We start from the raw sequence: 13,798 nt of genomic DNA, 5'->3' as shown, positions 1-13,798 counted from the left end.
AGCCATTCTACCAAAAGACACATGCATTCATATGTTCATTGCAGCATTATTCACCATAGCAAAGACATGAAATAAACATAGGTGCCCTTCAGTGGAGGATTGGAAAAAGAAAATGTGGAACTTATACACCACAGAATATTACACAGCCGTAAAAAATTTAAAAACAACAAAATCATGTCCTTTGCAGCAACATGGATGTCTCTGGAGGCCATAATTAAAAATGAATTAATGCAGGAATAAAAAACCAAATACCACATAGTCTCACTTAAAAGTGGGAGCTAAATATTGGGTACTCATGAACATAAAGATGGCAACAATGGACACTGGGGACTTTAGAAGGGGAAGGCAAGGGATGAAAAATATGAGTACTATGTTCATTACTACCTGGGTGATGGGATCACTCAAATCCCAAACCTCAGCACCATATAATATACCCATTTAACAAACCTGCAGATGTACCCACTGAATCTAAAATAAAAGTTGAAATCGTTTTTTAAAAAGAAAGTTGTTTCCACCAGGCATGGTGGCTCATGCCTGTAATCCCAGCACTTTGGGAGGCCGAGGCGGGCAGATCACCTGAGGTCGGGAGTTCAAGACCAGCCTGACCAACATGGAGAAACCCTGTCTCTACTAAAAAAATACAAAATTAGCCGGGCATGGTGGTGCATGCCTGTAATCCCAGCTACTTGGAAGGCTGAGGCAGGAGAATCGCTTGAGCTAAGGAAGCGGAGGTTGCTGTGAGCTGAGATCGCGCCATTGCACTCCAGCCTGGGCAACAAGAGTGAAATTCCGTCTCAAAAAAAAAAAAAAAAAAGAAAGTTGTTTCCTCAAACCATCCTACACTTGATGGTAGGTCTTGCACAGAGGAGGTGCCTCAGTAAAGCATTATTGATGCTAATAAAATCATTGCTGTTGAGAAAGGTCATAGGAACGTGTTATCTTCTGTTTTTTACATAGTCAAAGTGAGAATGTTAAATTTCACCAAAACCAAGCAAGCTGTTTTGAAAGGCAGTTTACATTTGATGGTTAGGGGTAGAAGGTCTGCTCTGGAGACACACTCTCATGGCACTTAGATGTGTGACCTTGGGCAGAGTTACTTAGCCACTCTCAGTCTCAATACCTTTATTCATTCAAATAGGGGTGATAATAATAGTATCTACCTCACTGAGAGAGTACTCATGAATAAATTTAAAGAACTTAGAAATAGACTTGGTGCATAATAAGCATTTGATATTCCTTCTACACCTTAAATGCGACACTTAAATCATCTCCCCTTTTCTTCACAGTTTTTCTTCCTGTTTTCTTCTGAGTTTTTTGCATATTTCCATATAAGTACTTTTTTTCCTTGGCATTCACATGTCATTAAATGAAGATGAAGAACAGACATGCAAGTAGAGCCCTTGCGTGTATATAAAATGTTTTTGTTGTATTTATTAATAGGTAATTAATGATAAGATATTATACTAATCTGTTTGACTATATGGTGAAATACATTATTGGAAGAGAGAAATGTGGGTCAGGGAACTCAAAAGGGGATTATCATCAAACCTGAACACACACTACCACATCATGGCAAAATCTGGTATGTGGCCTCTTGCCATGGGATCTAGCCTGCCTCTAACTGACTTGGTAATTTGGCCTTAGTCTTCTTACATAAGAAACTGGGAAACTGACCTAGACAATCTGTGGAGTCCTGTCCTATTCTAACTTTTTGGCCCTAAGTGAAACTGTAAGTTAAAACTACTTACTTGTCGTATTTCACCTATAGCTTTTTAATCATCTTCAAGCATTTAAAATGTCAGCATATACATCATTCACAGATACTTTTTTTAAAAAAGAGATACCCAGGAAGAAAGTGGGGAAAAAGAAAGTTCAATAGAAGATGAAAACATTATCTGCATTTTTCCACCGTTGAGATCATTTTGTACTCCGTTTCTTATTTAACTATATATCTTAAAGATCTTTTCAATAATTTTAAACATTAGATATCAGTTCATAATGTACATATACCCTAATTTACTTAACTGTTTTACCTCTGTTGTACATGTAAACTATTTTTTAAATTGTAATAAACATTGTTCTAGATGTCATAGTGGACAGAAATATTAATAAAATCTGATTTAGAAGAGGGTTCTTGGATTGCATTCTTTATCTTTCAGTGGGTTAAAAATAGTTTCACTCTCTTAAATTCCAAGGTTGCAAATGGGAAGTCTGATGCCTGTCAGATTCTCTTTTTCAAGCAAACATAAAAATTATATATGAAAATGTATATGATTTTAAATTTATACGTGCTGAAATTGGTCTCTAAGATATGTACATATTTGTGCTTCGTCTCCAAAAAATTTCTCGGAACTAACTCACCATTTTAAATCTGAAAATTCAAATTTTATTACAGCTCAGAATTTTTAAAACATTATTTCTTTGACGTTTGCTTTTTCACTTTTTGTTTCTTTGAAAACTATTAGCCTGCACATTATTCCCATTCTTTGGGTTTTTATATTTTTATTTGTGGTTTCTATTTCTTTGTGTTTTTTTCTCTGTTATATGAAAAATGCTCTTTATTTGATCTAACAATTTTTTTTTCTTTTTTTGAGACAGAGTCTCACTCTGGAGTGCAGTGGCATGATCTCAGCTCACCGTAACCTCTGCCTCCCGATTCTCCTGCCTCAGCTTCCGGAATAGCTGAGAGCTGAGACTACTAGCGCGCACCACCACGCCCAGTTAATTTTTTGTATTTTTAGTACAGACGAGGTTTCACCATGTTGGCTAGGCTGTTCTTGAACTCCTAGCCTCAAGTGATACCCACCTCAGCCTCCCAAAGTGCAGGGATTACAGGCATTATCCATCATGCCTGGCCTGATCTAACAATCTAAGTGTTTTTTTGTTTTTTTTTTTTGTTTTTTTGTTTTAATGTGACTATTTTATAATTTTTTTCTGTATATTTTAAAACCTCAAATCACATTTATTTTAATTTCCAGAAACTCTTTTAATTCCTCTGATGTTGTATTCTTAAGGTTTCTCCATACATATTTGTATATACATATTTTTTTCCTTCAAAGCCTTTCTTTTAACTCCCACAATTTCTTTAATGGCTTGCCATCTTTCTTTGCCTTTCCATGTCAATTGAGTTTGGTTTCCTGAGCATCTGCATACTTCAAGGTAGCAACTCTAGAAGGTAGACCTGCAGGCAAGCTTGCTCGACCAATCTGTTGAACTGTATGAGAAGTCTTTCTATTCTCAAAAGTAAGCTGAAAGAGACTATCCTGACCAACACTGCAACTTCCTATGGGGCTCAAAGGCAACAGCCAGCCTCTTCCGGATCTGTGTCAACGAGTGGGCGGCAGAAGTCCCTCTTCTATCACAGCTACCAGTCTCCCTCAAGGATCTGTATTCAGTCTCATCTGCAAAGACAATCATTTTTCTATTCCAAGCAGGCTGGATATCATTCTTCAGCTCTGCAAACACTGACTTCCGTCTGTATCTTCTTCCTTCAAGACTCAAAGGGCTTGTATGCCTGGGATTTTCTCTAGGTTCCAACCATTGTCCCAGTTATTTAGAAATTGTGCTTCCCAGTGGAATGTTTTGATCAGGATATAAGAACGACAGGACCTAGTGAAGAAGTCCTTGAACACCCTGGATTAAATGTTTGAATTTTAACCTAAGGGCGACAGGATGCTACTGAGTTTTAACCAGGTGAGTAAACATGATTAAATCTGTAGTTTAAGAAGAAATATTCCAGCTTCAGCCTGGCAAACATCTCTGAAGGCAGGGAGACTGAATATAATAAAGACTATAAAAGTCTAGATTAGGGCAGAAATAGAGGATAATTTAAAATGCATTTGAGTGGCGTTTAGGTGGACAGATTAGGTGAACTCGGTGACAGATTGGCCAGTGAGGATGAGAAAACAGGTGGAACTGATCAGGCTTCTTTTGAACGTGGTAGATGATTGGGCCTTCACCAAGGTGTAAAACACAGTAAAGAGCTTAGCTTATGTTTATTTTGGGGGTGATGTTTCCTCCCACTCTCTTATGCCCTTGCAGCAGTGCATTTATAGGACATAATTCCCGGAAGAGAACTGACTAAATTAAGTACATTGTGTATTTGAATTTTCGTACATGTAAACACATTGTTTCCCTTAAGAGTTCATTTGGTTTTGTGTTTGGTTGGTTTGAGACATGAAAAGTGATGTCTCACTGTCAATTTGATTTCTATATTTATATTTATTTGTTTGTATGAAGTATCTATTAATACCCTTCCTCAGTTATCTCTTGGTTGTTTTTCCTATTGATTTTTTTACGCTCAGTATAATAATGAGATTAGGACTTTGCATCTTTGCATTGCAAATGTTTTTGCCAGTTAAATGTTTGCCAACTGGAAGTTTTAATTCTTATTTAGTCAAGTTGGTCAATATTTTACGGTTTCTGAGTTTTTTATAATGTTTAGACAAGGCTTCCCTATTTCACAAATATTTGAATATTATGCTCTTTTTCTTTAATCTAACATTTGCATAGTTCTATCTTAAATATGTAATTCATATAGAACTGATTTTGATGTAAAAAGATAAGACTCCACAGATGGCTATTCATGGTCTCAACACTTTTCACTGAGTAACTCATCATTTCCCCTACTACTTTATATTGATACTTCTTTAAACCATAAATTAAATTGCTGTACACACTCATGTCTACTTTTGGGTTCCCTTTTCTCTTTCATTGAGCCTATCTATTCCAATGTTAATTTAAACTGTTTTAATTATGGTGATATTATATGTAATATCCCATTCATTATTCCCATGCATTACTCTCATTTAAATAGATAATCTTACATATTTATTTTCCACATAAACTTTAGAATCAGATTGGTTTGAAAAAAATCATGTTATTTTTTAAATTGAGATCAATTTTATTTCTAAATGTATAGAATAATTTGGGGAATCTTGTCTTTATGCTACTAACATTTCTTAGTGAAAAAAAGTATCTCTTTACTTATTCACATCTTTGTTTTTTTCTTCATGCATGACATTGAGAACTTTCTAACTGATTTTTGTTTGCAGGAAAGAAAACTATTGGTTTTCTAAACAAGAACTTCATTGTTGATTAACTTTGATTTTCCATGTATACACAGATTTCATTTGCTAATGACAATTTAGCTTTCATTTTTTATAAATCTTTTTCTTTCTCTTGTTTAATTGCATAGGTCAGTAACTCCAAAACATTGTCAAAATCATAACGACAATGTGCACTGTTTGTTTGGGGTTTTTTTCCTGAATTTACAGGAAAAAATAATAAACATTTTATCAGCTTTCAGCAGAGATGCCATACACTTTCTGTACTTCCCAATCCTGAGTTTTCGTCGCTGTCACTCTTTGTCCAATACCTTCAGTCCTGAAAATTCCTTCCCTTTGTTTAAAGATAAAAAACAAAGTTGTTCATCCATTGCTTTGAAAGGAAAAACTGTAGTGGAGGGCAGGGCTAAAAAGGAGCAGGTTGAACTCCACAGCAATCGCCAAAGCAAGGGGTTAGAAAAAGTTTCTTGGTCCTCTAGTCACTCTTTAGAAGGAAGAACCCGAGCTTGGGGAGGAGTCGGGGCCACCCCCGCCCCCTGCCCGGAGTCGTTGCCACCCGCGGAGATGAAATGTGAGCCTGGGTGGCCAAGGACGCCGGAGTGGCAGCCTTCCCCGCGCCTGAGCGCAGTGGGGCGAGACAAAGAGACCTGGGCCCCCAGCGCAGCCCGTCTCGGGCCACGCGCGCCCCAGCTCCGCGGAGTCCCGCACTCGCTGGCCCGGGACGCGCCCGGCCCGGGCTCCCTTGGAAGGCTCCCTAGGCAATGGCCGGGTCTCCGCTCCACCCGGCTCTCAGGAGCGCTGCTCCCTCCATCTGATCGTCCTCCATCCTACCCATTCCCTCCGGTTCCGGGCTCTCCCTTCGCTCCAAGCCTCTCTCTGGCGCGCAACCTCAGGTCACCGGCTTGGATGGACGCTCCGAGGCTGCCCGTGCGTCCAGGGGTCTTGCTTCCGAAGTTGGTCCTGCTCTTTGTCTACGCAGGTCAGTGACAGAGGGCGGCGGAGAGGGTCAGAGGCTCGGGGCAGGGCTTGGGTCACGATCCGGGCCAAGTTGGGTTGAGCTGGACGGACTGGGACCTTTGCAGAAGGACCTTTGCAGACGCCTCTGCCTTTTCTGCGAAGCGATGGCAGAAACCCGCGGACTTCCACCCTCACGCGGTTTTTGTTTTGTTCCTTTTACTTTTTGTATTTCTTTTCTTTCCCTTTCCACCTTGGAAATAGCAGTCTCGTGTTTAGGGGATTTGACTCTGGATAGAGTAAACTACATCCAAATAAACTTATCTGGATAGGGTAGGCAGTGGACTCTCCATCTTCTGCTTTCTTAATATTCCTGGTTTTCCCTCTTACGAATAAAAAAACCTTAGAGCTTTGTTTTTGTTCTTTGGGAGATTTACAAGTGCAGTAGACTGAGCTATAGGATTGAAGTCAAACACAGGTTTTTGAGAAGCCTGAATTCACCCAGGGTCTAATCTGTGTTAGTTGATTTGGATAAACACTTGTTTATAAGAGAAGGACATCTCATTTCCCTTCTAATTATTTGTAGTAAGAACTGCTAATAATTAAGCAAAGTGAGTTTTCTTGTTCTGTGATTAATATGGAGCCCCAAATGGCCTTTCATTGGTTATTCAGGTATAAAGTGTCTTACACATGTGGTCTTTGCATTCGTTCATATTCACAAAACAATGCAAGCTAAAAGCAAAGTTATTTGTACAATGTTTTTGTGTCTCTAACGTCCTGTGACAAAAATCGCAGGCTCATCCATGAGCCTCCAATACTAAATGTATACATAGCACTGAAGTTTACCTTTGATACTCAAAAATATATTGCAACTGAAATGATTTTCTTCAACGTTGGACCTGAGCATTAAAAGAATTGAATTTCTCATTCAACCTTGCTAGAAAAGAGTCACCATAACTTCTGTGGACATTTTCAGTTTGTTTATTGAAATGCAAATTAGTGGCTGTCTAGGAGTTACCCTTTTAAAGATGTTTTATGGCAGGAAAAAACGCTGACTTTCTAATATGGAAATTCATAAAAGTAGGATAAGTTCTTCCTATTAAATGAAGAGAATTTCCATTTAATCTGTTTACAACATTTATTTCTTTTATTAAACTTATATAAGGTTTTCAGAATTGGAGGGATTAACAGAGTCAATTGCATTAATACTCGTTTTCTATTGAAAAAATCTCTTTATTAGTTCTTTCGAAGCAATTATGCTTTTCACCGCCTCTGCTCGACAGTGTTTAATACTTTCACTCACACTTACTCAACCACTCCTTTGAACCACAATTTTGTTTGTTTGTTTGTTTGTTTGTTTATTATATTCCTTCTGGTAAACTGAAAGCTTCTGCTTTACACATCTCCCCCCTCCACCTGTTTCCCCAGTGCAGATGCCCAGCTCCTCAGGGCTCAGGAAATCAGCAAAGCTGGCCAGCAACAAGGGTGGTTAGTTTAGAAAGTTTTCAGTCCATTCATTTCTCTTCTTTGGAATCCCTCTCTTGTAAGCTACAAAGTCGTTGTAAGCCAGTGCTAAGTTGACTTATTATCTTTGCTAAGAAGTGTTAAGCTAATAAGTTCTTTGGTGTCAATTCCTGGACTTCTTATTCACAGGCCTTTTTATGCTTTTCATATTCATTCAACTATTACTTACTGAGATATGTTGAGCCATAAGAGGTCATGTTCTTATCAGTCTTCTCTGGGAAATATGGTATGATCATAAATTACTTTAAGGTATAAAAGGTTGTGTCATAGGAGAGGTAAAATCATGTGCTATAGATGTTCAAAGAAGAAACCTTATTGCTGGCTTAAAAGAGTAAACTTCATGAGGACAATGTCTATTTTGTTCAGCAAAAAGATCAATCAATATTTGCTCAGGAAAACTGAATTGAGGAAGACTTGAAGGAACTAGACCTTTGAAAAATGGAGACGCCCTGAACCAAACGAGATGGAGTAGGATATAGCAGGATATCGTGGGATCAAAGGCAAAAATCAAGATCTGTACATGCAACAAAGGATATTTCAGTTTGGTTGCAACTAAGAGGTATGGCTGGAAGTAAGGGCGGAGGTTAGATGCTGGAACACCCCAGAAATCGAACGAGTTCATACTATTAAATGAATTGCCAGCTTTATGGGACAAAAATCTATGTAGATGCACTACTCATAATCTAAATTATTTTCCCCAAAGCAAATGCATTAGATTCACATTTTATTTGGCTAAACAAATAAGAACAAAGTTTCTATACCTGAAGCATCATGTTGTACTATAGAGTTACTTTTGGAAGGAGACCCAGTGAAGTGTCAATATTATTGTCTGACTCCCACTGCAGGCTACAAAGACAGGATTTGGTCAAGGTTTTACCTTCCGGGCCTCAGCCAGTAACTTCTGTCCCTTCCCTTTCCTTCCTCTCTTATCTTAGCTATAGTTTGCAAGGGCCATTTCTAAGCAAGCGCTTCAAGCCAGATACTGCTTTTCCTGTTCTGCACTTTCCTTAAGGTGGGAGGCAGGGTGAGTTGGGAGGCACGGGTGAGCTGGGGAACCTTCTTCCAGACCACACCTTTCAGCAAAAAGTCATTGAAGAAAGTTTAAATTGGCTGATTTTCAGGGATACTAACTTGGACATTAGATGTAATATTATTTATCTTCTGAAGACAAATTGGAATGGTCTGTTCTTTCTCCAGTGAGAAAAAGCTCCTGTATGGCACCAACACTGATCTTTGCCAAATTATTCTCAAATATCCCAGAGAAAGCAACTAACACAAAAAAGGCTTTGAGGTGTGGTTGAAATTTCATTTTGGAGAGGCTGTGATTGTAAATGTATTTGCCATCCTGTTAAATCTCCCCTTTTGGGTAGTTTAATTCTGGGAAGTAGACAAGAGCACTGGAAAATGCCATAAAAACAATGACCAATGTGTAACATGATCCAGATGTTTGCTCAGGTATAATCCAGCTGCTTGGCTACAAGATTTTGGGCTTGGTTTCCTGTAACGTTGGCTCAAAATATTTTGATAACACCATGTCTTTATAAGAGTACTCACCGGAATACAATGGTAGCAATGGAATCTTTGATATTGATGGAGAGTTTAATGAGATGTCACTGTCCTGGACACGGTTCAAAGGGCACCCATGAAGTTACTTACACATTGGTTGTCCTACTCTGACAGAATAGTGGGGACATTAGCTCTTTCACAATCGGAGTGGCTTTTATTTATTTTTTAAATAATTTCAACGTCTTTAATTTTAGACTCAGGGAGTACATGTGCAGATTTGTTACATGAGTATATTTTGTGATGCTGAGGTTTGAGGTACAATTGATCCCGTCACCCAAGTATTGAATATAGCACCCAATAGTTCGTTTTTCAACCCCTCCCCACTCCCTTTCCTTCCCACTCTAGAAGTCCCCAGTGTCTACTGTTGCTATCTTTATGTCCGTGAGTACCCAGGGTTTAGCTCTCACTTGTAAGTGAGAACATGCAGTATTTGGTTTTCTGTTCCTGAATTAATTTGCATAGGATGATGGCCTCTAGCTTCATCCATGTTGCTGCAAAGGACATGATTTTAATCTTTTTTTTCCTGCCTGCATAGTATTCCATGGTGTATATGTACCACATTTTCTTTACTGAGTCCACTATTAGTGAACACTTAGGAAGAATCAGTGTCCTTACTATTTCAAATAGTGCTGTGATGAATGTACAAATGCATTTCTCTTTTTGATAGAATGATTTATTTCCCTTTGGATATATACCCCAGCAATGAGATTACTGAGTCAAATGGTAGTTTCGATTTAAGTTCTTTGAGAAATCTCCAAACTGCTTTTCATAGTGGTTGAACTAATTAACATTTCCAGTAACAGTGTATAAGTGTTCCCTTTTCTCCACGGGCTCATCAGCATCTGTTGTTTTTTTGACTTTTCAATAATAGCGCTCTATTTTGATTTGCATTTCTCTGATGATTGGTGACTTGCTGAACATTTTTTTGTTGTGTGTGTTGGCTGCTTGTATGTCTTCTTTTGAGAAGTGTCTGGTTCATGTCCTTTGCCCATTTTTTAATGGGATTATTTAGTTTTTGCTTGTTCAATTATTTAAGTTCCTTATAGATTCTGGGTATTAGGCTTTTGTCAGATGCATAGCTTACACATATTTTCTCCCATTCTGTAGATTGTTTGCTTACTCTGTTGATAGTTTATTTTGCTGTGCAGAAGCTCTTTAGTTTAATTAAATCCCGCTTGTCAATTGCTTTTGTTGCAATTGCTATTGAGGACTTAGTTATAAATTCCTTCCCAAGGCTGATGTCAGGAATGGTGTTTCCTAGCTTTTCTTCCAGGAGTCTTATAGTTTGAGGTCTTTCATTTAAATCTTTAATCAATTTCAGTTAATTTTTGTATGTGGTAAAAGATAGGGGTCCATTTTCATTCTTCTGTGTATGGTTAATTGGTTATCCAGCACCATTTATTGAATAGGGAGTCCTTTCCCCATTGCTTATTTTTGCTGACTTTGTCAAAGATCAGATGGCTGTAGGTGTACGTTGAATGGCTTTTAAGAACATGAAGCAAAACATCCCCACTAAGCCCTTCAGATAACTGACCAGTAATAAATTAAACAGCACTAAAAATGAGAGCTATGGAAATTCACCAAGAAAACTGTAAAATAAATAGCCTTTAAAAGTGTGTTGTACTCTGCAAAAAGCATTTATTGTCAATATATTGGCTTCTCCCTTGTATCTAAATCATTAGATCATGTTTCTGTTTTCAAATTTTAGAAGTGGACTTAAGTACTTACTGAATCTCACAAAGGTAATTATTTTTCGTTTTCATTCCTTCTTACCACAATCCAGAGGTAAGCCTCAAGGGTCATGTTTGACTACCTATAATGTAAAAATAAAACTGAGGGGAAGGAAACATGAATTTTTCCATTTGTTCCACAAAAGCCATGCATAATTGTTAATGGTGTGACTGAACTTTGCTATCTTCTAATCACATCTCTTTGTAAAGTATCATCTTAGCAGATGATACTTTAGCAGAAGTGATTTAAAAGCAACGTAAAATTTCCTTTCTGGATAAATCAGTTACATGGACATGTAGACATAAATATAATATTTTGTACTTTTAATGTTATGGCTTTGATAGGGAAGCAAAAGTTTTATATAATTTATATAATAATTAATATTACCTTCAGGAATTGAGTTGGAAATGGATTATTTTGTGACTCTTAAATGTACAACCTAAATTATCAGACTGTACTTAATGTTTTCCTAATCATGTATCTGAAACTTACATATCCATCATAACTTATATGACTAACTCGGTGACAATCTTAGCTTGTTAAACATAAATCATTTAGGTGGAATAAAGAATACTTAAAAGCTAGAGTAATTTTTATCCAACATTTTTAGTATAATTTTTCTTGCTGCAAAATATATGGAAAAAATAGTAATTTCTGATCCTTTATTCAGAAAATAACTTTTCCTCCTTCACATAGTACTGTTTTATATCTTACTGATTCCTCAATCTGACATTAAGTAAACTCTTAATTGTTTACAAAATATTGTCTATGGGGATTTCTTCCTATAACCAATCATCTTTTAATCCAAATGAATTTACAGGATGCAGACTCATTGTGTTACCACATGTATGCAAACTAATTATACAGGTAAAAAATGGCACAAAAAGGAAAGCATACAATGTAGTATCATGGAAAATATACATCATTTTGAAATTATTCCTTTTTGGTGTTATTCATACCACTAAACCTTCTATTGATTGAGTTCAGTTGAGAATACAAGACCCTAAAGTTAGAAGATTTTTTTTTTTTTTTTTTTTTTTTTGAGGCAGAGCCTCACTGTGTCGCCCAGGCTGGAGTGCAGTGGCATGATCTCGGCTCATTGTAACCTCCATTTCCTAGGTTCAAGCAATTTTCCTGCCTCAGCTTCCTGAGTAGCTGGGATTACAGGTGTGTACCACCACACCCAGCTACTTTTTGTATTTTTAGTAGACACTGGATTTTACTATGTTGGCCAGGCTGGTCTCGAACTCCTGACCTTAAGTTATCCACCCGCCTCAGCCTCCCAAAGTGCTAGGATTACATGCATGAGCCATTTTGCTTGGCCAAGAAGACTTTATCATTTAAAATTTATTATAAAAACTCTATGGACAAATCCAATGACTGAGTAGTTTAATTGTTCTTTAATTCCTTCCTTCATTATCTCATTCAACTAACCCTGACTAGCAATTATGGTGCTTGGTGTAGAAGATTCAAGAATTGTCTCTGTCTTTACAGGTTAGAGTCTAATGGGGAAGGGAGGCTAATTTAGATCCTTACAAATGTTTTTGAATTCTGAGGACAAAAATGAAGATTTAAAACCACTAAAGAGTGGTCATTGGCTGATTAAGATGTGAAATAGCATAATTTTTCCTGAAACTGTGATTTTACAACTATAACTGCTCACAAATGGTTTTTGTTTTGTAGATGATTGCCTTGCTCAGTGTGGCAAAGATTGCAAATCTTACTGCTGTGATGGAACCACACCCTACTGTTGCTCCTACTACGCTTATATTGGGAATATCCTCTCGTGAGTATTAGTCAAATTTGGCAATACTGATACTCTTCCTCTTGTCCAGTTGTCCAGTTATGTCTTTTAAAAGTACTAAGTGATAGTTGTGGGCAAGAGATTTCAAGACTGGTTACTGACCTGAGATCTTTACTGGAGATATTAACACATCACTATCTAATGGACTATGTTGTTTGACAAAATACGCAAAATAATATACAAAATAAATTGCCTTCACTATAAAGGAACTAAAAAGAGTTATTCTTTTATTGTTTTATTTTGTGTACTCTAATAATGTTTTACATAGGCATCATTTTATTGATAATTTTGTAACATCGTCAGTGATATGGTTTTGTCTGTTTTGTGCAAGTTAAAATTTGTTATTTAATTATAGCCAGTTTATTTTGTCATCATGTATGAATTTAATATACCCAGTAGATGTCAGGAAAAAGAGAGGTTATGAATAAAAAACAGATGAGACATGAAATGTCAGTTCTCACATAATACATATACAGCAACTTCAGGAAACAGGTTTAGAGCCTAGGACAAGCTAGGCACGGGTAATGCAAAGTGATAAACAACAAGGCACAAAAACACAAATGAAATATATACATGTAGACTCTGTGAAGCATTTCCTTGTAACAAATTAGAAATTTATTTTAGAGCCGCTTCTGGACAAAGGGAAATACAGAATCTGGACCTGCCTCCAGGGCTGTATGGCAGGAAAAGTCTGTACTTGTCAGTTCCTCAAGAGAGGCATCCACAACTGAGAAATAAAAGGTTGAGAATTAGGAACATAAGAATTTCTTGAGTCAAAATCCCCATGGCTTTCAGTTAGCAGCAGTGGTTGTGCCTCTGTCTTCTGTTCTTGTTTTTCAAGTCAGCATCATGGTGATTTGGGAAATGTTCTGTTTAACTCATGCCCTACAAAGGCTCAAGTGGAAACGGGAAACATTAGGTGCTAAGTCATATGTGCCAGGCTATTTTAGGGACGTGTCCATTGAGACGGCTTGTTACACATCCTCCATTTCCCGAGAATAGAAAACCTGGCACCACATAAACTTTCTAGAATCAGTGTTGAGGCTGATATTAGAGATAATGACTCTGAGAATACAAAAAAAAAAAAAAATCATACTTCGGGATACTCTTGAACACTATAATAAATGTGAAAGAAATGTCAAGCTATAATAAA

At 37.3% G+C, this 13,798-nt stretch overlaps 1 protein-coding gene across 4 annotated transcripts in view; it reads left to right on the top strand.

The window, feature by feature from the left end:
- Positions 1–5,495: 5,495 nt before the first annotated feature.
- Positions 5,496–13,798, top strand: part of CYYR1 (cysteine and tyrosine rich 1) — a 117,870-nt gene continuing 109,567 nt past the window's right edge. For all 4 annotated transcript variants that reach the window (XM_017956494.3, XM_003895581.5, XM_009202406.4 and 1 more), the window contains exons 1-2: positions 5,496–6,045; positions 12,525–12,627. In XM_017956494.3, the coding sequence (XP_017811983.2) occupies positions 5,631–6,045; positions 12,525–12,627 (518 nt within the window). In that variant the 5' untranslated portion in view covers positions 5,496–5,630. The remainder of the gene's footprint in view (positions 6,046–12,524; positions 12,628–13,798) is intronic.

Source organism: Papio anubis, chromosome 4, assembly GCF_008728515.1.
Source record: "Papio anubis isolate 15944 chromosome 4, Panubis1.0, whole genome shotgun sequence".
In the NCBI taxonomy this organism is placed as follows: Eukaryota; Metazoa; Chordata; class Mammalia; order Primates; family Cercopithecidae; genus Papio; species Papio anubis.
Note: the sequence above shows the minus strand (reverse complement) of the source record. Positions and strands in the feature narration are given on the sequence as shown.